Here is a 23,919-nt window from a genome sequence, read left to right on the forward strand (position 1 = left end):
TCAGCTACTGCATGCCCAGTCGGTCGGTCGACCGAAGCCCAAGCATTCGTGCAGCTACTTACTGTACCTGAACCAGAGGGGATAGGTTCTTCTGTCTTTTAGAAACACCTGCCTATAACATGATCCACACAACCGAGTTGAATGGAGATACACACGCACAGTATAATCACATCAACAAAGACAATGACAACACACAAATAGGAGACGTGGATGTTGAGAACATGCAGAGAAAGAAGAGGGAGGGGGAGAAAAAGAAGTGAAGGCACTGGCTGATGTTTAATGGAGGCATTCAATATCATTGTCAATTTTGACACCAAACAATACAGTCACCCTTGGACAAAGTTACTACAAATGTGCAAGTGAGTTTGTCTTGTATAAAAGAGAGACTGGGCTGTCTTTCTTACACATCACATAGCCAAACTCAAATTTTTAACCTAATCAGAAAAATACAATATACAAACACAATACTTACAGCATCAGAATCCACTTTGTCTTTAGATCCCCGGCTACCAGCCACCACAGACTCCAGCACAGCCACCCAGCGCTGCTTGTCAGGGAAGCTGGGTGCCATGAAGTAGAGGGACTGGCCTGGCCAGCAGGTGGTGTGGGGATGTGACTCCAGCTTCAACACATACGGGATGTCTGCGTACACACACAGAAAGACGGACTGGTTGGCTATCTTGCTAACAGCTTAATTTCACAGCTGAGCAGAACTGCCAACATTTTGTTGTATATGGAGGTTAAAAGTATAGATAAAGCATGTGGATCCAATTTAACATCTGGGGAGAGGACGATACACTTAAAATCCTACAATAGGCTGAGTGTGGCAGGATTAGGTGGTATTGATCCAGTACCTGACTTGGCAGTGTTGATGAGCTCAGAGGCTCCAACAGCTCCATGAACGGTCACCTCTCCATCAGGCAGACAGAGCTCAAACTCCTCCTCTACTTTTATACAGTCTAGATGAAAAACATGATTTTTTTTATTGGATACTGCTGTATTGATCTACATGGCAATTTAAAGACTTAAATGATTACAAACGGTCTCATTACGGAATGGATCAGCGATGTTCTGCCAAGTTTTACATTTATTTTTCTATTACCAATGAAAATACAGCCATTCAAAAGATGAAGTACTGACCTTCTCTGGGCTCAGTATCATAGATGGATACTTTGGTTCCATCAAGCACCACATATTTCGTCTCCCAGCCCTGCTGACCACGCTTGCCATTTCTGTGTGAGCAAACACAAATGCACACTACTGTCAAAGCTGTGAAAAAAAAAAACATATGGTACATGGTCAGTATGGCCCTAAGGGACTGAGGTCAGAGGTTACCTAGGCTGCTTCATCCATCCCTCCAATCGAACATGCCCACTGGCCTCTTTGATCTGCAGCGCAGGAGAGTTTGCCTTTTCTCGGCACAGAGCCTCTGAAAAGTGAGTGGCATACTCAGCTGGCAGACCGCAGGTGGCCGGAAGACATGGTGAGCATTTAGGGTGACACAGGGTGTGGCACTCTATAATACAACAAAGAGGGGGAGGGGGTTGTCAAAAATTGCATTTAATAAAGTTTTTCATATGCAGTCTTATCATTAATAAGGGCATTGTTAAGAGATTTTCAAAAATTGATGGTTGAACGAGCAGAAGCATAGAGTGTTAGGGATTATCACAATAAAAATATACAAATAGCCATCATCATTTTTAACTGATGATAACAAGAGGAAGGCTACTGTGTTTTTCACATTACTGTGTGTGCTTTTACACTGCCTCTACACTGTTGGTTTGGGAATGCATCAAAATCGCATATTTTCTTTTCTAGGACTGAAAAGAAAATATGCGATTTTGATGCACAACAGTAGGAATTTTAATGACAGCAAAAATAAACAAATCTGATTCCACCATGTGAGGGAGTCTAATGTGATGGCCACGCTACAAGAACTATTTCTAGTATTTTTGCCAAGGCTGGCCAATAAATTTGCCCTCTGAAATATCTTCACATTCAATACTCGCAGCTACAGTGCAAGATACAAACCTAGACAAGTGGCAGCCTGTCGTCCAAAATGCACAGTGTCCAGGCAGACGGCACACTTGGCAGCCCTCATGTTGAGGCCCACAGTGAAACGATGAGGGATGTTGTGGTGCATTCTCTCTTTCACACGACGACCAAACTCTGCAATGCAAAAAGGGAAGAAGAAATGGGCAGGCATAGGAGTTACTGAAAGAGAAATATGACACCATAATATTTTGTTTCAGGCTTAAATCACTTTAGAGATCAGCAACAAGTCTATGAGATTTAGTTTTTTTTCAAACAGCATGGGGCAATTTGAATAATGAATGAATTATCTCTAACTGCAGGAATTTGGCATATCAATGTTCAAGTATAGTAATATAGTCAGCCAGACTTAGATTATGCATGCCAATGACCATGGGATGCATTAAGATGTTTCTGGGTGAAAAGCTACCTATCCAACCATATGCTATCTAAATCATGATTCCAGGAACAATGCTGAAAAAAAAGAGAGGAGAGTACATCACATCAAACTTTACCTTTAAGAAAAAAGTCTTTGGTCAAGTTACAGCTTAACAATGGGACAATAAGACAGATGTACAGTATGATATGAGCACATGTGTACAGTATAACATGCATGTAGATGAGCTCATGCATGTGAGAAGATGCATTGTGGTGACTGCTAACTTACTTTCAAAGGTGACCCTCCTCTTTTCTGTAAGGAGCAAGAGGAAAGAAACAGAAAGGAGAGAGCAGTCTAACAATAGCTACGTGAAAGCAAACACGACAGTCAGGAGCCTGAATCACAAAGCAAGTTCAACTTAGTCAGGCTACTGACTAAAATGTGTCTCTGATAAAATACACATCAAGTTCTATCTTATGGTATTATAAATTCTGATGCCGTGGTATTAAGAGATTCAGTAGGTAGTTTGTGAGGTTTTTCACTTTGATTTTAATGCAGTATTTTTGTCATTGGAGGATCCTTTGTGAATTGTTATTCCATTTTTTAGATGGGCTATTTACACATTTTGATATGATCCACTGGACCTGCTACGCAGCTATGATATATGCAGCAGTTCAGTTTCCATGGTGATCAACCCCAGAGAAAAGGCAATTTAGCTTTGTGATAGTGGAAAGCCCGGATTAAAACCAATGTTAACTGGCTAATCCACTATTCTCACTTTGTGAGACAGGCCCAAGCAGGATTACAATGTTAGCTGGGTGAATGCACAGTGAATAAAACCCGAAACAGTGTTTTTTTTTTTAACTTCAGTCCATGTCCCTGGTTTGGAGCGAGTTCCAGGTTTAACATACACTGAGCACAGTTATCCAACTTTATTTAACATCATAATCCTGCTTTATGAGACAGGCCAAAGAACACACACATAAACACACCACAGAAACAAAATAAGTGAACAGAGAGTCCATTTGTGTTAACACTGATAGCATAAGGGTGAATACTCGTGTGGGGGAAACTATAAAGCTTCCAAACTTGATAGGTAGCTTGATAGATCTGGGGGCAGCATTGAGTTCACCTGTGTGTTCGTTTATTAGCGTGTGTGTGTGATTAACCTTCAGGTGTGGAGGTCTCCTTGCAGCGTGTGGAGGGGTTGAGCAGGCTGCTGGGGTTGGGTTGATGTTCTGGGGATTTGACAATGGCTGACATGAGGATTTGATGTCGAGCCTGGGCCGGTGTGGAAGGAGCCACGTGTTCCTGGGCTTTGAAATGAGCTGCTGTATCACCATAAACAAATAAAACAACGTAATATTAGATTAGAGATAGCTATTAGGCTGGAAATATCTGGCTCCATTACTACAAAACTAAACTAATAGATTCTGAATCTAGAAATGAATCTTATAGGACCTAGCAGGTGTAGGCAACTCTGTTAAAAGATGTCTGGGAGGAGGCACAGTATAGGATTTCCTGAGCTGACTTAGGTTGTCATTTCTCATCTCAGATGGCAGACGAAACTTTATGGTGGAATGAGTTTTGATGAAAAAATATGATTACCACAGTTAAATCAACACCTCTGACTCTGTGTCAACAATTAAAAACTCAGATTACACAGACAGGGGCTGTTTATTAGAAGACATTTTGCCCCTGTCTATGGGAAGATGATAATCCAAGGTCAGATAAAGAGTATCATATCATTCCTTGCTGCCAAAGAATGGCATTAGATATAAAGGCTGTCCCATTTCTGGTGCAGTAACTGTGCTTCCTGACACTAGGACGTACCCTCCTCTCTGAGGGATCGTAGCTCTATCCTCATCTTCTGCAGAGCCTCTTCCAGCTCTCCACACCTTGAGCGCTCCTTCTCCAAAGCCAGTTTCATGTCACCGTACTGCATGGGAACTGCCGGCTGGGCCTGTGGAGCCAGCGCCCCGTTAGTCGTGGTGCCTACATCCTCCCGCCGCCGCCCGAATATACCCTGTTCAGAGAGGGAACATGTTACTAATACTATGCAAGAACAATACAATACATACACATTTTAGATAGAAGCTGTTTATCAATCTAATATGTTTTTCCAGACCTTCTTTTTCTTGGTGGGCTGGTCCATTTTGGCCTGGAGGAAGTCAATGAGTTTGGTCTGCTGGGAGATGGTCCCCTCCATCTTCACCTTCTCATGGGAGTATACAGCCTGCAAGAAGGAAAACAGATCTTCAGAGAAGGAAATACCTCTAAAGACAACTTTAAAAGAATTCCCTTTGAGAACACATGAATTAGAATTCCTTTATCCTTTGGGTCCCCCTGAGATACCTTGGTACTTGCCAACATCAGTCGCGCTATTCTAATATCTAACTAGGACTCTTTCTCCCCAGAGACCGCTGTATTTCATCAAATAGCAAAGATATTGCACAGAGCACCTGTATATTCTCCAGCTGGTACTCCAGATCGGTCCGCTCAGTCTTGAGCATGTCGGTCTGATCCAGGGCGTCCTGCAGGCCTTGGGTCAGACGGAATATGTGGCTCTTCTGGAGGTCCATCTGCTGCTGCAGCTTCCCTTGCTGTGGGGACACCAGTACACAGATATTTAAATTAGGAAATCAGATTTAAAATCAGCCACATTTCAGAATGCAAGCAAATATAATCAACTCAATTAAGGGGAGCTGTGTCTCAAACAGGCCAAGCAGATGTCCCAAACAGGAGACCATTTTTAGCCAACTATTTAAAGAAATGTACTTGAAATACTTTAATTTAAAGTTCATTTCTTGAAACAGTTGGCTGAAAATGGTCTCCTTGGTTTCATGTTTTTGAAAGAGGGATTTATAGAGGACAAGTCCATAACATAAATGTAACGTAAATTTAATGAATACAGGTGTGTGTGTGTGTTTAGGTGGTCACATTTCACTTCTTCACCTCTTCCATCAGCCTCTGTTTCAGTTCTCTCTCTGTCTCCAGTTTCTGCTGTAAGCTGCGGGCGTTCATCTCCAGCATGGCGTGCTTCTTCTCCAGATCATTGAGCTGTGAGAACATACGAGTGTTCAATTGTCACAACTTTAAGTTGAATTCCACAACTACAAACACAGTATTGATTTCCTCTCTCAGAATTAAAAAAAATAGTTGTTGTTTAACTTAAAGGACTGAAGATGGGGTTAGAGTTAGATCATAAGTAAGACACACAAACACTTGTGACTCACAGTATCAGACAGACTTTCAGCCTTCAGTCTCTGCTCCTTCAAGGCCTGCTGTAAGGCTAGTATCTCAGCCTTGTGCTCTTTGACTGCCAGCTCCACTGCCTGGCGAGACTCAGTGCTGCGCTGGTCTGCACGCAGCCTGTGAACAACACAATAACAAGTCTTACAATAGCAATACACTTTAATGTATATATGGAATGACATAGTGCAGTCACGTGTATGTTACCTGTTTTGCTTCTCATTGTCCAACAGTCTCTGCAGGTCTCTGGTGCGTCTCTCAGCTTGGCTTTTTTCATCCTCCAGGGCACCTCTCCAAGCCTCCCACTGCCTCTCCTTCTCCAGCAACTCGTCGTTTAGGGACTCCAGCTCCACCACCTGCTCCTCCAGCATGCTGCATGTGGTCTTCAGTGTCTCGATGTTCTGGGAGGATAAATGAAAGAGCAGACTGAAGAGAACATCTTTCACAGCTTTTGGGCGAAACCACATGATTGTTGTCTCTCCTGCATTTTCAGCGAAAGCACACAGTCTCAGTATTATGAGGCTTAAACGTTATATATGACATAATGCATGACATCTTTGGTCTGGAACATGAGGATAAATAAGGTTAAAAACACACCTTGACTTGTTACAGACAGATGCCTTGCTGAAACATAACACATTGAAAAATGTTTTACCTGTCAACAATATCTTTAACTTTCCACTATACCTACCAATATGAGGTAATGTAGGTATACAGTTAATTATGTTCGAGAGCTTTCAAGCATTTGTGCATGAGTGTGTGTGTGTGTTACCTGTTTCTGGTTGTTGAGGTGCATCTCGCGGTCAGCCACCTCCCTCCTCAGCCTGTCCACTTCCTGGCTGAGCTGCAGCTGGTCCTCCCTCTCATCTGACGCTTCATCAAGCTGTTTGGACAGGTAGAAATTCTGGCGGTTCAACTCAGCATTCTCCTGACTGAGCTGTGTAAGCTGTTCCTCCAGGTCAGTGATCACCTGAGGTAAAGCAAACAGGTAGAGGTGTTAGTCTTACTTATGGAAGTGAACAGATATTTTTAGGTTGTTTTTTTGGGAGTACAGCTGGGCTACTGAAAATTTACAGCTTTACACTAATTAATGTACACTGATAGTGAAGTTATTACCAAAATCCCACCACTTATGTTCGCCACGTAGGAATTAGGAAAAGGATGTTTAATTGAGTAAGTCAATTTTTTTTATTAACTTTTTTGAAAGTTGAAGGAAGTAATTTGTTGAAAGTTTTGCATTATTGTTATCCTTCTACATGTTATGAATGTCATCCATTTAGGTACAGTAAATGTATATGTGTAAATAATGTGTATGTACTGTATGGACTCAAGCATTTAGGCAAAGATGGAAAATGCCTAATAAAAGCAAGCTGTGCTTCACTGCCAAAGACTCGATTCAGTGGAGTACATTGCTACATTAGAATGAACTTTTAGAGTTGAACATTAATCATCATATATTCAAAGGTCTTGTGAAACCTTTTGAAAATTGTTCTGCTGCTGCTGAAAGCAGAAACAAAAGGCTGTGGCAGCACTTACTGAGCAGCTGTCTCTCAAAGCATCAAACTTGCGCTGAATTTCATCTCTGTGATTCTGTGAGAAACAAGAGCAAATGAAGAGCAAAGTTACAACCACATCTGAGTTCTGCATAAATTGATGAAGAATGATGTATTGCTGACAGCATTATTCAAAATAGACTGAAAACATAACATGAACTTTACTTCGGACTGCGTGCATAATACAGATTGCCTACAACTATATTGTGCTGAAAGTATGTGCACCTGTATTTCTATGAGTGACTCTGATTGCACACATATGTGCTTGCACATGTTTGTCTTACCCTGAGGGCGGTGATCTCCTCCTCAGCCTCAGCGGTGGTCTCCTCCAGCTCAGTCTTTGCTTGCTGCAGCTGGCTCTCCAGGGCAAGACGAGCAGCCTGCAGGCTGCTAATCTGGGACTCGCGCTCCTGCAGGGAGAGGGTCAACTCTGACACCTGTCTCTTGATCTCCAGCTTCTCTTCTTCATGTTCTAGGCCCATCTACAAGGAAACAGGACTAGGGTGAATGCCATGTGCATATCACAGTGTAAATCAGACCTGTAACAGATTGTATTTGCATATAATTTTCAGCATTTTTTTAACCTGACCAGAGTACCAGATGGTAGGCATTTTAGGACACCAGGGTGATTCAGAAATTGGAGGGAATCTAAAAACTGGTTAAAATCAACATAGAGGACTGCTTGAAACCAGCTGACCCACATTTTCTCTTGTGCTAACATTTTCTGGTATGGCTGATATGACTTTGAAACTTGCAGTTACTCACGTAACTACATATAGGTTACCTTTGCTTTCAGTAGGTTACAGCCAATTTCAAGACTTTTCAGGAACTTTTTTTAATGCTATCATAAATTTAAGAACAAATGAAAGAAAGAAATAAAACAAAGATGAAAAAAATATCCAATTAATCTGAAGTAATGCAAACTGAACGGGCAGTATAAGAAAAAAGGAGAATAATTAGAGGATGTCAGGGAACATAAGTCCAACTAGCAGAAATAGAAATGTGTGCATGGTGAAAAATCTGGTAATTGGACTACCAGAGGTCTGGTGATTTGGATGTCATATTTGTTAAGACCTAAAAATAAAATAATTTAAGACCTTTTCAAACTTTTTAAAAGTACACATGTACACTCTGTGCTGGTAAAGAAAGAGTCCGGAAACTAAGTAAAGTTGAGACACACAAGGGTGCATTTAGCTTCTCCATAGGTTTCAGAGATTACAGAGATGGAACGTTAGAGCTCATCTGAAAGTACATATTTGTTTGTGAGAGAGGACAGTGTATGTGTTGGTATGCAAGAGTGCAGAAAGACCAGCAATTAGTGCCAATCCATGTATCACGTCTCAGTGGGGAAGAGTGCGTGGAGGTAGAGATATGACATCCAGTCAGCAGGTTGTAACATCGGCAGACAGCACACCAGGGGGGTGAGAGCTCTCAAGCAGGAGAAAGGGGGTATTGTGGGTCTCAATTATGTCAAAACTTCTTTTTATGGAATAGGCTTGCATTGGATGCACATGCTAATGAATTTTGTGGAGCATTTCTCAGAGTGGTGGAGAAACATTACGTACTCTTAAAACTCCTAACTCTAGTTTAATGCATTATCAAATATCTACAGGTGAGTTTCAAACATCTGAAATAGGCAAAAAACAAATTTTCTTCTTTAATTAGCTTCAATGTATGTTCAGTGTTAGACTTCATTGAATCTCGGAGAAAATTAATTAGCAGTTTATCTGAAAGGGATCTGGGCTCGCTAGCTGATCAGCTGCCTTAATCCCTTTTGTGGATAGTAATGATGTAAGGCTACACTGCGTGCTAGTTAAAGTGAATTACTTAATCTTGAGCTAACAGATTTTGAGCCATGTCTCTGTTTCCTGTTGCCTCACCTCCCGCAGCCTACTCTCCAGCTCCAACAGCCGGGTCCTCTTGGTTTGCTCCTGCTGACTCATCTTCTCCAGGTGCTCCTCCAGTTTGGCATTTTGGGCCTCTAGCTTGCCTGCCTGAGACTCCAAATAGAACTTTTGCTGCCGAAGCTCTGAGATCATCTCCTCCTGGGCTTTCCTGACAAAAATATACACACAGATGTCTATTACGTTGCCTATTGGGAAGCAGACATATTTCAAACACTCCTGCAGAGTTTCATAGCATGTATTTAATATATAAACATTAAGATTAGAAGTTTAAGTGGAATAAAAATTAGTACTGTGAGCCAAAAAGTAAACTATAAAGCTCCGAAAAACCAAGGGGAGCTGCAGGTGATAGTTCTCTGTAGGTTCATCACTATGAGCGACCCTTTTCACATTGTCACTCTGTTTTCACATTATAATTAGATTTTGTTATGATAAAAATGCAGATTATAGCCTCTTTAACCTAAGAGATGATGCACAATTAACACATAGGGGAGACAGATCAGCTATAGTGCACAAAGACGTAAGTGCACACTAACGAAGCAATTGGAGGCTCGAGGAGACAGAGTCAGTGTGGGTGGGGGTACTCATAAAAGCATGGTGTGGTGTCTAGTTAACTCACATATTCTTCTGGGTGTAGATGCTGCTGTTAGCGGCCAGCTTGTTAGCCTCTGACAGCTCAGCGATGCGCTGCTCCAGGTTCTTCATCTTGGAATCCATAGCATTAATGGTCTGTAGGAAGAGGGAGACACAATAACATCTCATCCCAACAAACAGGCTCAAATGCAAGGACATATTCCCTTTTGATTGATAGCTAAATCCTACTAAGAATCATGGTACACAGCAGCACAATTTATTTTTATAGGAAACAGAATTTTGTACTGCAGTAAAATCCATTAAGGTGTTGCCTGAATCTTCTACTGTCAATGTCAGATGACTGCCTCTAAAAGCTTCTTAACTGCCTCTATTCTACCACATTAACCAGATTAGGACTTGAGCCCAGGCTTTATAGTGCAACATGAAGTATACTGCAATTTAATACAATTGATCCACTATAACAAATTACTGTGTAAAGAAACAAAAAACATTGATGGTCTAGTTCTCTGAACAAATTCAGAGACTGAAAAGGTATCATATGTTCACAAACAAGTTTAGCTCATTAAGACTTACATAGTATATTGGACATGCATAATATAATTGAGGGGATTGAGGTTTTTTTGTTGTTTTTTTTAAATCAGACAATTATATACATTGTTGCTGTTTCTGATGTTGCAAAATGATTCAATAAAATAAACTATGGTATTAGAAAGTGACAGTATGCAATACTTTAAATCCCTTAGCTGGTTTTAATCAAAACTTTATGCCCACCTCAGTAGTAAATTTACAAGCAAATGCCTGAGTGGGTATCATTTTTAAAAAGCCTGTTGTGTTTCCTTACCGCTTTCTGTTCACTGATAAGTTTGCAGTTCTCCCTTGACTCCGCCTCCTGCTGGGCCCTTCTGGCCTCAAGGCTCTCCTTGTCAGCCAGGTCTACCTTCATCTGGGCCTCCAGAACCTTGATTAGACAGAACCAGTGAATATTAGACTTGCCAATGTTGATTCACAAATTCACATTTAGACTGAAGTCTGTAATTTGCTACGTGATAAAGCAATAATTAAAAAAAAAAAAAAAAGCAACAGATACTGACATGGTTGTAAATGTACAACCTGGTGTGGAAGCAGTAATTACGGTGGTGTCAAACCTCAATGTAAAACATGTGACAGCTCTGACTTATATATGACACCACAACACCAATTTAAAATGGCAGGAGTGACAAGGAATTACTATTATATATACATACACACACACATTCTCAAATATATACAATTTTCAGTAGCCTGGACAACATAAGATTGCCCCACCTTGATCTTGTCTTCATAAAGCCTCTCCTTTTGAACCAGTTGGGTTTCCATCCTCTGGGCTGTCGACTGGGCATCCCGCAGATTCTCCTCCAGTTCCTAAAGGAAGTAACATTACAAATTTAACTACACATCTAACACGATAACCACAAATCCAAAATACACAACACATTTCTCACATTAATGTTAATAAAGCAGTATAGCTTTCTTTGTATATAACACATAAATGCAAAAACTATCACAGTGATGATTAGTTAATGTAGCCTAAAACCCTGGATTTACAAAAGACATGACAGCACCATGTACTGAAAAACAGAGTGAAAGCTATTCTAATAATTCTACTCTAATATCAAACACATTAAAATCAAAAGAAATGAGGACACTTGCATTGAAAAGCTGGAAATCCACAAGTCGGCTGTAGCGCTGCCTGCTCATGCTGACTCTGGTAAAATTATGTTTATGTTAAAATCTATGAATGTAATGACACTGATTGACTAGTCGCCTTGTGTGAGGGCTCAGCTAGCTAGGAGCTCTCTAAACAAGTGTGTGCAGTGCGTACATGTGTGTTCTGAAGTAAGTGATAAGGATAGACTGGGACTGGATGAATGGGAGGGGTGGGCAGGGGGGTGAAATTAGGGGTTGAGTGGGTCAGAGTATTAGCAAGCCTTATCTGCAGCTCTCTCACCAGGATCTTTTCAGCCATCTGCTGGATTTGCTGGGATTTGGTCTGAATGTCATCTTTCAGCTTATTCTCCCGGCGCTCAACCATCTCCAGCCTCTTTACCTGGTTCTCTAGGGTCTTCCTGCCCTCCTGCTTACACAACAAAAAGAATAACGTAAGGCTAACCACTCAGAAAAGAGTGACTTGTGTTGGGGTACAGTATTTGACAAAGAAACCAGTATTATTTAGCAAATGTGCATGATTTAGTATTGTGGGTTCACTCTGGTACCTCTGTCTCTCTCAGGCGGCGTTTTAAAGTGTCACTACAGTCGGTTTTGCCTCGCAGGCGCTCCAGGTCTCGTTCTAGCCGCTCTTTGGCCTGCCGAACATTCTGCAGCAGCTCAGTGGCCTCTGTGCTCGCTTTCACTGCCTGGGGAAGGTCAGGATGTCAGAGGCTGTTAGTGGATCCCAAGACAAACCTATTGATATGCTTGGGCAATTCCTACCCACAGGGACATTGAAAAAAAAAAAAAAAGCTACTCTAAGGAATAAATGGAGAAAAGCAGACTGCAGAAATTGGAAAAACTGCTAAATTCTGTATATAGTGTACATAAGCTATTTTGATCTGCTTTTCAGAGATTAGGAGAGACAATGAATGAAAAGGATTTGTTCACTTTGTTTACCTAAATAATATTTGAATAAAAGTTTTTTATTGCATAATGAATTAATTAATTTACCTTGGACAGTTTGTCCTGGAGCTCCTGGATTTTTACCTGCTGCTCAGAATTGGTCTGAAAAACAAAGCACAGTGAACTCGGTAAAGAAACTTTAGGGTAAACTACAAGTCTAAGCATGTAGATCAATCAGTTTATTACCTTCTCTAGTTTGGAGAGAAGCTCCTCCACTTCGGCTTTGCCCTGCTCTTTAGCCTGAAAAATAATTGGCATATAGTAGAGACTGATCAATAAAGAAGAACCCACCGGCTCTCTAGCGGCTGCAGAGGCAAAAGGGCAAGCAAAGCAGACCAGGCAGCACTTTTCCCATAAACTTCCTCTAGGTTCCTCCAGCGCCCTGGATCTGCTCTGGGGTCTCCTACAGCTGTTCTAAGCCATCAGTAGAGTCTGAGAAACAAACTAAATAATTTGTACTTTAGATTTGTTTCCCAAACATTTGAGTAATATTTGTCACCATCTATTTAGGGAATATTTTGCCAGGATTGCTGGTAAGACAACCAGCAATACTATGTTTCAGGCACAAACATTTAATCCTCGGCCTGATACTATTATTTTAATTTGCATTACATGACCTATAAGCATCTCTGGTGCAAACATACCTTCTGGATTCTCTGCTGGTATTCCACAGCTTTTCTTTTGAGTTCCTCACTTGTTTGCCTGGAGTCTCTAAGTTCAGCTTCGTAGAGGTCACTGCGGCGTCGGGCAGCTGACAGGTCCTCCTCCAGCTGCCTGATGGTCACCTGCATCTCCTCCAGCTGTGCATGGTACTCCTGAGTCCATAGACAGCACACAGTGGTCATCAATAGGGGAAAAACTGCCCTCCAAACACCGACTGTATATTCATTCAACATGTGAGGTCAAGTTTCATCAAGTTTAGTCAAGTTCACCATCACTATGAACATCTTACAGTATATATCTCTTATATAGCACTTTATGTCCCTTATATAACACAATGTTGTGTGTTGAACTGAACTGCTGATTACATTGCAACATCCCTATAATTTATATTTTGAAACCTGCCCAAGGACTTCAGGCTGTGATCACACTTTTTCTGTACAAGCTGGAGACAAGTCACTGTTGTCATCTAAGTGAGAAGATTAGGTTTTTTTCCTTTCTCAGTAAAGGAAAACTGCTTAGTTCGAAAATATTTTTTGAGGATATAAGAAAACAAGATTGTACAACTCATGACATTTTCAATATTCATTGTGATACACTGTGTTACATGATTGTACTCAGCAGTGTTTCAACATATACCAACTTTCAAGAATCTGGTATATGCAGTGTGTTTTTCTTAAATACATTTAGTTTTGTATTTAGATTTTTCCTGTTAAAAAAACAAAAAAACAACCAGCAGGTTTTTATGTGTACGTTTTGACAAGATACAACAACAGCAGGTGTTTGTTTGGCACAGCCTGAACAAAGGAACTGTGCTCTTAGCACAGGCAACAATTGCTGCCAATGCTATACAGTCAAGGATATACTTCACAGATCGGCTGACACTGTTTCATTGTGCAGTGCACTGCAGTTTCTATAGTTTGTGTTCTATAGTTTGTGCACTGCACTCCATTTATCACCAAACGTGTCAAAATCAAAGATAACAACTTGAGGATTACCACTTTAAAGCTGTAGTTGGCACATTTGCACTACAGAGACTACTAGTAAAAGGAAAAATAACTGCTTAAGTCTATAAAAATCTTTGCAGAGACAACATGTTACACTCATGTTGGCAAACTCTTCACTCTTTGATTTCTCAATCATGAGGGATGATATGTCTTGTCTGTCACAGACCAGATTTCATTCATGCCGGTGAGTGTTTTTGTCTGTAAAACTTTCCGAGTTCAACTAATTCGTGATTCGAATCATAAATGTTCATTAAAAAAAATGTAAATGCTGCGTGTAATTCCACTGGGAGGAGGGTGGGCGAATCTCTTGTGTAATGATCAAAGTCTTCTGCACTTTTGTACCTTGCAGGGATGCCATCTGCAAGGGATGACCTTTGTGAGTTTTGAGGACAAGGAAGTCCTCAGAGGGAAAGCCCTGCCAGTGTAACAGGGACGCACTGAGAAGAGTTTAATCTCACTGCTTTTATTCCTTTATCAGCTATGATAGTATAAAAACGACACTGTGGAAAGTAGGACGTCTCAAATAAGACGATGGGGTTGTGGATGCAGTATGAAGGCATTTTCCCCATTTCACTATACATATTTTAGTATAAATTCCTTGAAGTGCTTATAAAAAATCTCCAAATACACCACATCATTATCATGATGAGAAGGAGGAGACAGAGGATTATTTGAATGAGAAGATTTACATACTTGCTCTTTAATTTCCTGCAGCTTGTTGCTCTGTTCGCGGATGTCATGCAGCAGCTGCATGGCCTTGTCATCCTCTCTGGAGACCTCCACACGTGCCTCCTCCAAGCTTCGCTTTAGGCTCTGCAAACACATGTGTGCACACAAACTCAAGGTTGCTGTTCAAATCAATACTGATTTTTGAGGTGTTGACAGCAACAAGCAAGAATTTCACCAATATGTGGAAAAATACAAACTTGTGTAAGAACATTAGTTTGTTTAAACATTTCTTTAAATTCTGCACACACACAGTTGTTATTATGACTCACACTGCACTCAGTAATGTAGGTGGCAAGGTCTTGCTCCAGAATGCTCCTCTGAGTCTCGGACGCCTTCAGCTCCACATCCTTCTGGTGGAGTACTGACTCCAGGTCAGTCATTTTACGCTGAAACCTGGAGATCTCCTGCTCCATCTGAATCCACCAGAGAAAACAGCATAATTCCAAGGTTCATTGCAACTTTACTGAAGGTCGACAACTTACAATGGTTTGTGTTACATTTGAGGGCCTTAACCTCTTAAATTCCACTAGGACGCCTATGTCCTCGGCCGACATTACTGTCTTTCAAAGGCTGTAACGGGCTCAGTTTTTAAGCTAAGAGTGAAGATACTGATATCATATGAAACTAGATAAACTAAGGTTAGTTGGTACCAACCATGCATGTTCTATGAGTACCCATGAGTCTCCCCTTTACAGACAAGCCCACTTTACGCTTCCCATGCAGTTTTGGGCAAAAACCATGCAGTGTTTTGTATGCAGTATAAATGTGTTATTTTCACATATTCTAAAAGTGGTGTATTCAAATATTTCTGCATACTAAGATCCCTAAACAGTATTGGAATTGCATAAATTGGGTATGACCGGAAAGTTGAGACTCTTTTTCAATGAGCCCAATTGTATTCATGTGTAATGATGTTAGTCCCTATAGTAGCCACTTCATTGTAGTTCAGACCATTTTTTTTTTTAAACTTGACCTTTAAACTTTTTTTTAAACTTGACCTCATTGTATAAAAGGATACTTTACAACCACAAACTAGAGACCTAGGGCATTCAGAGGATGTATGGTTTCCTTATATAGGTATACTGACAATAAGGGGATTTCTGAGCAATTTCGAGAACAGAAGTATTCTCCATCCAATCGTTGAAAAATGCAACTCTTAACAGAAATCTCCAAATGTCAAAAGTTTTTGGTACCAAATCACAGTATGGATTTTTCTATGGTGTTCCTCAAGGTCTTGGTGTCTTAATGTGGTATTTTAGAGGGATTTTTGACCATTTTAAAATCAATTTTCAAGAAGTCAAAATTGTTACATTTTGCACCAAATCTGTGATACAAATGGTATCAACCCTGAAATATTTGACCAACCCAGAATGCTTCAAGAAAATGTAGTTTTAATTTTGTACACACAACAAGATTAACTTGGCTTCTTACAGCAGCACCAGAAGCCTGCTTGATCTGTGTTAAATCAGTCAGCCAGAATAAACACAGGACGTCTGGTAATAAAACCCATGATGGAATCATTTTTTGCTCAAAACAAAATTCTACAATATGGAAATACAATTTTACAGTTTCCAGTCAGCCATCAGTGGTCTTACTCCATTCATCTCTGGCTTGCTTGATGGCGCTGCTCTTGCATTTGAAAATAAGAATAACAAGAGTGATGAAATACTGAAACAAATTTTAAAAAAGGGCTAAAAGTGCACCCTCACCTTGTGACATTTGTCTTGAGTTTCTTGTAATTCTTTGCTTTTAAGGTGCAGTTTCTTTTCCATGGAGTTGGTCTTAGCAGGAGAGTTGAGGCCTGCGGACACTGACCTGAGGATAACACATATATAGATGTTCTTTAGTGCTACTTATGCCAAACACAAATACTACATGCCTTATCTGCGTAGCACTTAAAACATGACAAACAAAATAAACATTGTGCACATGTTGTGTGTATTACAAGTGGGATACCTAATTGATTTCTTTGAAGAACTTGTCACTATACTAAGACTGTCTGGAGAGGTCAGTTACCAAATTCAAACAAATTAAGATTGAGCATATATGAATGCAGTTTTTCAAAATATATTGCCTAAGACGGTGGAGAATATTCAAAATATCACAAATTCTCAAATCATATCAGCTAACCAAAAAGAGGCCAAGTGAAAGTCTCATATCATGACATAGAGCCACATCATGTAAAAAAAAAAAAAAAAAAAGGCAAGCCTTGACAATATCGTAGCTGTAATTAAGCTGGCTGAAATACAGACACAACACCCACACATCATAAATGAGCAACTGACACTAAGAGCATAAAAATATGTATTGATTACAGTTTTATTTTTAAGAAAAGTACTCTGAATAATATCATAACAATGTCATAACAATAAGGCTACTGACAACAATTAGAATAACATTCAACAGAGCATTTTTGAAGTTAGAAAGCTGAGTATATTTTATTTATTGTGGTTCATTCAGGACAAAACAGACTGCATGAAAAAAACAGCCATGTAGACCTGGGAATATTTGCTGTTTGCCTGAATGAAAATAATGTGACAGGAGAATTTGGGCTATGCTTTTGCTTGGGGTTGCTCTACACAGAGCTATGTAGTGAGGCTGATGCACTAATTTTTCTTTTTTTTTTTCTTGTTTATGTAAGGTGATGTGCTATTTTGTTTCCAGTCTTTGGGAATAATTTAGAGCACAAAGTCAATTTTTACCCTTCTCTTGGCCAGAGAAAAGGCAAAGTCTTCTAAATAAATGAATGGCTCTGTATGAATGAATTCACAAATACTGCAGAGGGATCTTTAATAAAAGTTGACTCAGACTGAGTCACAGTGTTAAAAATAATCACAAAAGCAAGCACTGCTCCCTTCGCCTCTGCATCGAGAAACATCCCCCTTAAACACACACACACAAACACAGTACATTATATATGTAAAGAGAGAGTATACAGAAACACACACGCATACACACATTTGGCTCATATCACTAACAAAAACAGAAACACCCCAACCAGTCTTTTTCACAGGAATCTAGATTAACTGAAGAGGCGTTCCAGCTAGATGAATCTGTTGCAAATTAAAAATTGATGTTAGACATCAAAATTCATTACGTTCTCCAGTGCCTAGTTGAACAGTTTTGGGAGGCTACTGTACAGATAATATGATTATTTCCGCATTGAGTTGCATGTCTTTTCCATTTATCTGTGTCTTTCTTAAAAGACGTGGTGAATTTTGACTGAGTATGTATAGAGAATGAGTCTGTACGGAGGATGGATGGATTTCTCCCTCACCACCTTCTACTGTTTCCCCCCACATCTTGTTATGTATGCTTTCAATTGAAAATTGGAGTGAATATCAATAATGTTTTGAAGGAAGCATGGGTAATATTTTACTGTTCTAAACATCATGTAGGCAAATTAGAAAATACCCTACATGCTTTTACAAGAGAGAAAATGTCAGGCCACTCTTTTCCTAGCTGAGGAATATGGTAGTTATCATGTCTCTGTACTGTGGAGGGAAAATAAATGAGTAGCCAGTGCAGACTGCATTACTGAAGAGAATCAAAGAGAGACAGGGACTCAGGGAAAGTATGCAAGTTAAAGGCTTTGCACACACACACAAAAACATTTTGAAGAAACCACTAACCAAATAAACACCTCCATTCATACTGTACATTCATGCAAACAATGTGGACCACAGTGGTGTAAATGGAGTTGATTAGTACACTTCAACAAATTGCTTGTTTTAGTCCATAGTTACCTCTAATACAGGCCATTTTAATTTAACATCTTATATGTCACAGGTGACTGAAACATATTGTTGAAATGTTTCCTTATTATGCTTTTTGCTGAGCAACATAATGTTGACTGACATTTCACGCAATGTGTGCAAATTATTCGTAGTAAATGAACAATTGTTTTGATTTTAATCTAAATAGTCTAAAGAGAACAATGGAAAACTCAGATTAAAAAAATTATTTGAAAGAAATAACTAAAAAGAACAACATATGAACAAATTTGCTATTGATAAGTTGTACCAGTCTTGTCTTTTGGGTGGCGGTAGAAGAAAGGCTGTGGGTTGTTATAAATTAAAAAGGTTTAATCTGCTGTGGAGCATAAATGGGCTCAGCAATTTACACAACAATTTGGCCATTTGGATTTATTTTCTTGTGTCCAAGTGGAGATTTTGGCTTGATGGTGGCACTAGAGGACAGAGGGTCGTTAAAACAAAAGGAATCATCCTCCAAAGACCATGAACGTCCTCAGCTGATTCCTTGAAAATTGGGCCCTTCAATGCTGAGATATCACGTCAAAGGAGACATTTTGACCAGATGATGGCACCAGATGAAAAGTCAGTTGGTCACCTTAATTATTAGAAATCATTCTCTGGGGACTATGAATATCCATACCACGGCCATCTGGCAGTATCCATTCATGGCAATCTGGTCAGTAGTTGTCAAGATATCCTTCTCTTGACCAAAGTGGTAGATGACTGACCAGACAGAATGACCAAAGGTATACTCACAAGTTGTAAAAAATATTGTCCTATATTACCTCAAAAAGGCAGATTTTTGAGGAAACGAAAAGACAGAAATTTATAATAATAAACTTCAATTGTCTAGCACCTTTCATACAAGAAATGCAGCTCAAAGTGCTTTACAACAAAGAAAATACATGCACCCAGTGGTTCACACAAAAAAACAACAGAATGAACATAAAAACAAGGATAGAATGCCATTGTTAATGTAAATTAAAGTAAAAATAAGATGAGAATAGAATACATAAAATAGACATGGAATGATAGAATGCCATACTTACTGTAAAGTAAAAAAATGAGGAATGCATAACATAAGATGGGAAATAAAACCCACAAAATAATAATAAAAAAAAAATAAAGTAAAAAAATAGAATACATAAAATCTAGTAAAATACAGCATTTTAAAAGCAGCATTGCATAAATGCAGGAAAATCTAGTTAAAGGCTGAAGTGAAGAGATACGTTTTAAGCTTTCTTTTTAAAATATTTAGCCAGCTGGCTTCCCTGATCCAGGTAGGGGCAGTGTTGAGTAGCTGGTCAATAGTGGAGAATAATGTTCTAGAGTTTCCCACCATTCTCTGTAATAATTTTGGGAAAGTAATCCTTTCTTGCCAGATGTATTGCTTTGTTATAGACAGTCATGGCTTCTTTGTATATATTACAGTGAACTGTGAACCTAGTTTTCCTCCATCTTCTTTCAGCTGCTCAACAGATTCTCTTAATCTCATTAACACAGTTTTTGTTTAACCAAGGAGAGATTCTGTCAATCGATCTCTTTTTAACCTTTAGTGGAGCAGCAGTATTTAAAGCAGATGACAAGGTGTCATTTAAACAGCAGTCATAGCTGTTTGACTCAAATTACCTCATAATATTAGAGAACTTTGCTTCAGCCTTGCCATCCAGGAATCTTTTTTGAACCAAAAATTCCCTTTTAGTCTTAGTCAAGATTAGGTTGGCATCAAAAAACACACAGTAATGGTCAGAAATAGGTAATTCAAATACTGAAACATAGTCAATGTTTAACCCTGTTGTTATTACACGTTTAGAATGTTACCATGCTGATGAGTGGCTTCATTTGCATGTTGGGTAAGTTCAAACATGTCCAGTAAATTCATAAGCTCCACAGCTTGGGAGTCATTCTTTTTGTTGGTATGAATATTCAGGTCTCCATTCAGGATTAATCTATCATATCTAGTGATACAAAGTGAGATCAGCTCTGAGAATTCCTGCAGAAACAGCGATGAATATCTTGGTGGCTGATATAATGTAATGATGAGCACTAATAGGTCTGCTTTGAGTTCAAGAGCAAGATATTCAAATTATGTAAATTCACCCAGGTCAATGTCATTACACACAAACTGTGTAGAGAATCCCTCCTCCTTTCCTGTTTTATCTGACTGACTGAGGACAGGCCTCTATCAGTGTTGCTACATCAGTGGTGCTGTTTAGCCAGGTCTCAACTAAAAACGTTAAATGGAAATTCCTTTCAATTATCAGATCATTGATGAAGAAGGATTTGTTAGCCAATGATCTGACATTAAAAACAGCTCATTTCAGCCGTAAGGATTCTGTGACAGGAAAGGAGACTGGTTGTGGCTGAACATTGACAAAGTGAGGATTACTACAATGAGTTTGACCATGCCACTGGCTGTTTACGTTCACCAGTATGTTGAAGGAAGCAGCATGAGGTCTGTCTCATTTCTGATAGACACCTGAGTGATGATGTCTGTGGCTATTGTTGTTTAATAGTTCATCAATTTGACTGAGTTTCAGCGTGGCAGCTTTATATAACTCCTTGATTGGTGAATGTGGTGGAGGGGGAAGGAGGGGCGTTGGATCCCTGACTGGGACAGAAACATCCTCTTTGGTGATGTGGAGCAGAGGGTCAGGTGAGAGGGGAGAGATATGCATTCTTGTCTTGGTATGGCACGCCATAGTCTGGAGCCAGTGATGTTTGGATGAACCCCATCAGGTTTAAAGCTGTCTTTACAATTCCAAGAGATATTAAAATTGTCAATAAACTTTATCCCATGGGTGAGGCATGGCGATGTCAGTTATGTGTTTGGGGCAAGGAGTCCGCTAAAGGATTCAATTCCTTTCCCCAAGGTTGGAATGGGGCCTGAAATAAATACATTTTGCGACTGACAGTCGCTCAGTTTCTCCAGTAGCATGCAAGTTATGAGCCTACATTCAAGCCACCTTGCAAAGATGATTTTCTGACACTGACTAAACCACAGATAGCTTCTTATAAATTTGAGGCAAGCTGTTAAGAGGATTTTGTTGTCGGGTTTTACTAATGAGGAGTCAGACAGACAAGTTCACACAGAATGGGGAAAAAATAAATAAATAAATAAATAAAAAGAATAGCAGGAACCCCCAAAACACATCATTAGGAATTCATTATGCCTGGCTCTGTGTTCATTCAGTTCTCTTTCCTTTTTGGCATTGTAAGGAAGAATGTGTACACGCATATGCATGCACCCACCAACAATTTTGACACATTCTATGAGCTCTGAGCTCCTCTTAATCAAATGCAGCAAAGAAAATGACTGGCTCCAGTTAAAAAACATGAGCAGATGACTGATGATGTTACAGCAAGGGACAGAGACATTAGAAGAGAGAGAAAAAAAGAGGATGAGACGGGTAAAGATGGGGGTGGGGACGGGGGAAAAAAACCAACAAAACATCACAGTAGTAACCATAGAAATAGATTCTCTCCCCCAGTCTGAGCTCTCAACCTTCTCCCTGTCTAATCTGTTAACGCTTTTTCTTCCCTTTCTGTTGCTGCTGCTATCATGATCCGCAGTCTCCAGGACCATTAACCTACTAGAGCACTGCCACGGGGCTACAGAAATGAAACCCATCCTCTTGCATTATTATCAGAGGTTAAGAAGCCAAACACCATTAGGGATAAATACAGTCCCAAACCCCATGCTACGAAAGTCAGGAGCCCATTATGCTGCACAGTAACAGAGAAAGCACAATAACAGCAGCGAGGGTGGGAGTGTGCCTATGTCTGGGGTTCCACCTCTCAGCAAACCTCATTGACACACTAAGCCGCATACCAATCAGTGCCGATGGCAAGATAACACCAGCTCACATCCTCTGGTCCATTCATTTGATCTATCTATGCATCGGATCAACTATGTGTGATCCCAAAGCACAAAATCAGGAATCAGAAGAAGAGAGTGCCAGAGAACAGGGAGATCCCTCCCCTCCCTCGTTCCTTGTCTGACACAGCATACGGCCAAACCCATCTTGGCCCCAACAGGCACAACACTAATGACAGGGGCACAATACCAACTGACCAGGGCACCACTCTAGGTCACCTGAAACAAGGCTACCTGGCATTTGTTGCCGTGGTAATGAGGAGTCTAATGACAGAACAACAGCCAATGGTAGCATGGGGTCTTTAACCAACAAAGGTATGTTAGAGAGGTGTATGCAGGAGGTCTTTGCGTTGGCTACAGGAAAAAGAGGGGTCGTCTTTGAAAAAAAGCTAAACAATGCCTAGTAAAGAGGTAGCACTTACTCAGTTTTGGCCAATGCTGTCAACGCTCTGCTGAAGAACCAGCCTAGAAAGGGCAGATCCTGGCCCTGGAAGCCCGTTGGCAGAGCTCCTCGCTGGGCTGCTGAGGCTGGCCGGGGGGCTGCCTGCTCCGGCTCCTCAAAATTAGAGGTGTCATCTTCAGAGTGCAACGCAGGAACAAAAGGCGGGAGAACTGCAGGAGAAAGGATGAGAGGAGGAAGTAAGAGAGGGCAAGGAAGAGAGGAAGCAGCGACGAACAAAGTAGTAAAAAAAAAAAATTGGGGAAAAAAAACACAACAAGGAGAAAGGGGAGAGAAAGGAAGGGAGGAGGAACGGAGCAGAGCGGTGGGAGCCTAGAGTGCGGTAAGTCGCGCGTTGATGCACATGCTGCCTCTGTGTCCCTCCCTCCCTCCTTCGCTCTCTCTCATATGCACATGCTCTCTCACTCTCCCTCACTGCAGCAGAGCAAGCTAATCAGCTGGAGCCAAAGCTGAGGCATAAAGCTCTATCTGTGTCCAATTATATGTATTTTTAATACAAAAGTATGAGATTCTCTTTTTTATATTGTATTTGATATTTATTACTCAAAGACAATCAATCGGTTCTTTAATGTGACCATGCTTCACTGAAAATGACCATTAATGTGAATGTTCTGGGTGTGTTTCCCCACAGCTGACCAGGTGAAAATGTTGTCATTCAGTGCAGTCTCAGATTTGATGGCAACAATGACGTACAACAAACGCACATGTATTTCCGCCACAGAGAGCGTGTCTGGTGTCGCTAGCGTAAAAGATTCGTGCTGCGTCTGTTGAGAAGCAGATGAGTTGCAGATCTTTACACTGTCTGCCTCGCTTCTCGTCTCTGCCTCCCTTCCATTCTCCTCAGGAAAGAGCTGGCCTACTGCCAACGGCACACAGAATCTCATTATTTTACTACCGACAACACCACTGGCAACGCAATTGCTGTTTGTTGTCTGTGTGCAACCACACACACAGTACACTTATGTATATTATAAACAACATTAATATTTGACATCTAGTCGTATATCATCATTCCAGCAACGTGATTACAGCGACACTGTGTCATTTGAAGCCAAATTGAGTGTTT

The 23,919-nt window shown here is 40.3% G+C and overlaps 1 protein-coding gene across 10 annotated transcripts in view; it reads right to left on the reverse strand.

The window, feature by feature from the left end:
• The window catches only part of cita (citron rho-interacting serine/threonine kinase a), a 39,414-nt gene that overhangs the window by 9,520 nt on the left and 5,975 nt on the right, over window positions 1-23,919 (reverse strand). For 2 of the 10 annotated variants that reach the window (XM_044181416.1, XM_044181488.1), the window contains 30 exons: window positions 22,816-23,005; window positions 16,471-16,576; window positions 15,031-15,174; window positions 14,726-14,845; window positions 13,010-13,180; window positions 12,552-12,605; window positions 12,414-12,467; window positions 11,966-12,106; window positions 11,701-11,829; window positions 11,019-11,114; window positions 10,555-10,671; window positions 9,739-9,848; window positions 9,096-9,270; window positions 7,500-7,697; window positions 7,199-7,252; window positions 6,435-6,632; window positions 5,870-6,063; window positions 5,647-5,782; window positions 5,366-5,470; window positions 4,873-5,013; window positions 4,539-4,646; window positions 4,244-4,436; window positions 3,580-3,741; window positions 2,699-2,722; window positions 2,032-2,169; window positions 1,336-1,516; window positions 1,141-1,232; window positions 855-959; window positions 473-642; window positions 68-112 (listed from right to left, as the gene is read on the reverse strand). In XM_044181416.1, the coding sequence (XP_044037351.1) occupies window positions 68-112; window positions 473-642; window positions 855-959; window positions 1,141-1,232; window positions 1,336-1,516; window positions 2,032-2,169; window positions 2,699-2,722; window positions 3,580-3,741; window positions 4,244-4,436; window positions 4,539-4,646; window positions 4,873-5,013; window positions 5,366-5,470; window positions 5,647-5,782; window positions 5,870-6,063; window positions 6,435-6,632; window positions 7,199-7,252; window positions 7,500-7,697; window positions 9,096-9,270; window positions 9,739-9,848; window positions 10,555-10,671; window positions 11,019-11,114; window positions 11,701-11,829; window positions 11,966-12,106; window positions 12,414-12,467; window positions 12,552-12,605; window positions 13,010-13,180; window positions 14,726-14,845; window positions 15,031-15,174; window positions 16,471-16,576; window positions 22,816-23,005 (3,851 nt within the window). The remainder of the gene's footprint in view (window positions 1-67; window positions 113-472; window positions 643-854; window positions 960-1,140; window positions 1,233-1,335; window positions 1,517-2,031; window positions 2,170-2,698; window positions 2,723-3,579; window positions 3,742-4,243; window positions 4,437-4,538; window positions 4,647-4,872; window positions 5,014-5,365; window positions 5,471-5,646; window positions 5,783-5,869; window positions 6,064-6,434; window positions 6,633-7,198; window positions 7,253-7,499; window positions 7,698-9,095; window positions 9,271-9,738; window positions 9,849-10,554; window positions 10,672-11,018; window positions 11,115-11,700; window positions 11,830-11,965; window positions 12,107-12,413; window positions 12,468-12,551; window positions 12,606-13,009; window positions 13,181-14,725; window positions 14,846-15,030; window positions 15,175-16,470; window positions 16,577-22,815; window positions 23,006-23,919) is intronic. The other 8 variants (XM_044181435.1, XM_044181426.1, XM_044181452.1 and 5 more) reach the window with 8 other exon arrangements.

This window comes from Siniperca chuatsi, linkage group LG2, assembly GCF_020085105.1.
Source record: "Siniperca chuatsi isolate FFG_IHB_CAS linkage group LG2, ASM2008510v1, whole genome shotgun sequence".
Classification (NCBI taxonomy): domain Eukaryota; kingdom Metazoa; phylum Chordata; class Actinopteri; order Centrarchiformes; family Sinipercidae; genus Siniperca; species Siniperca chuatsi.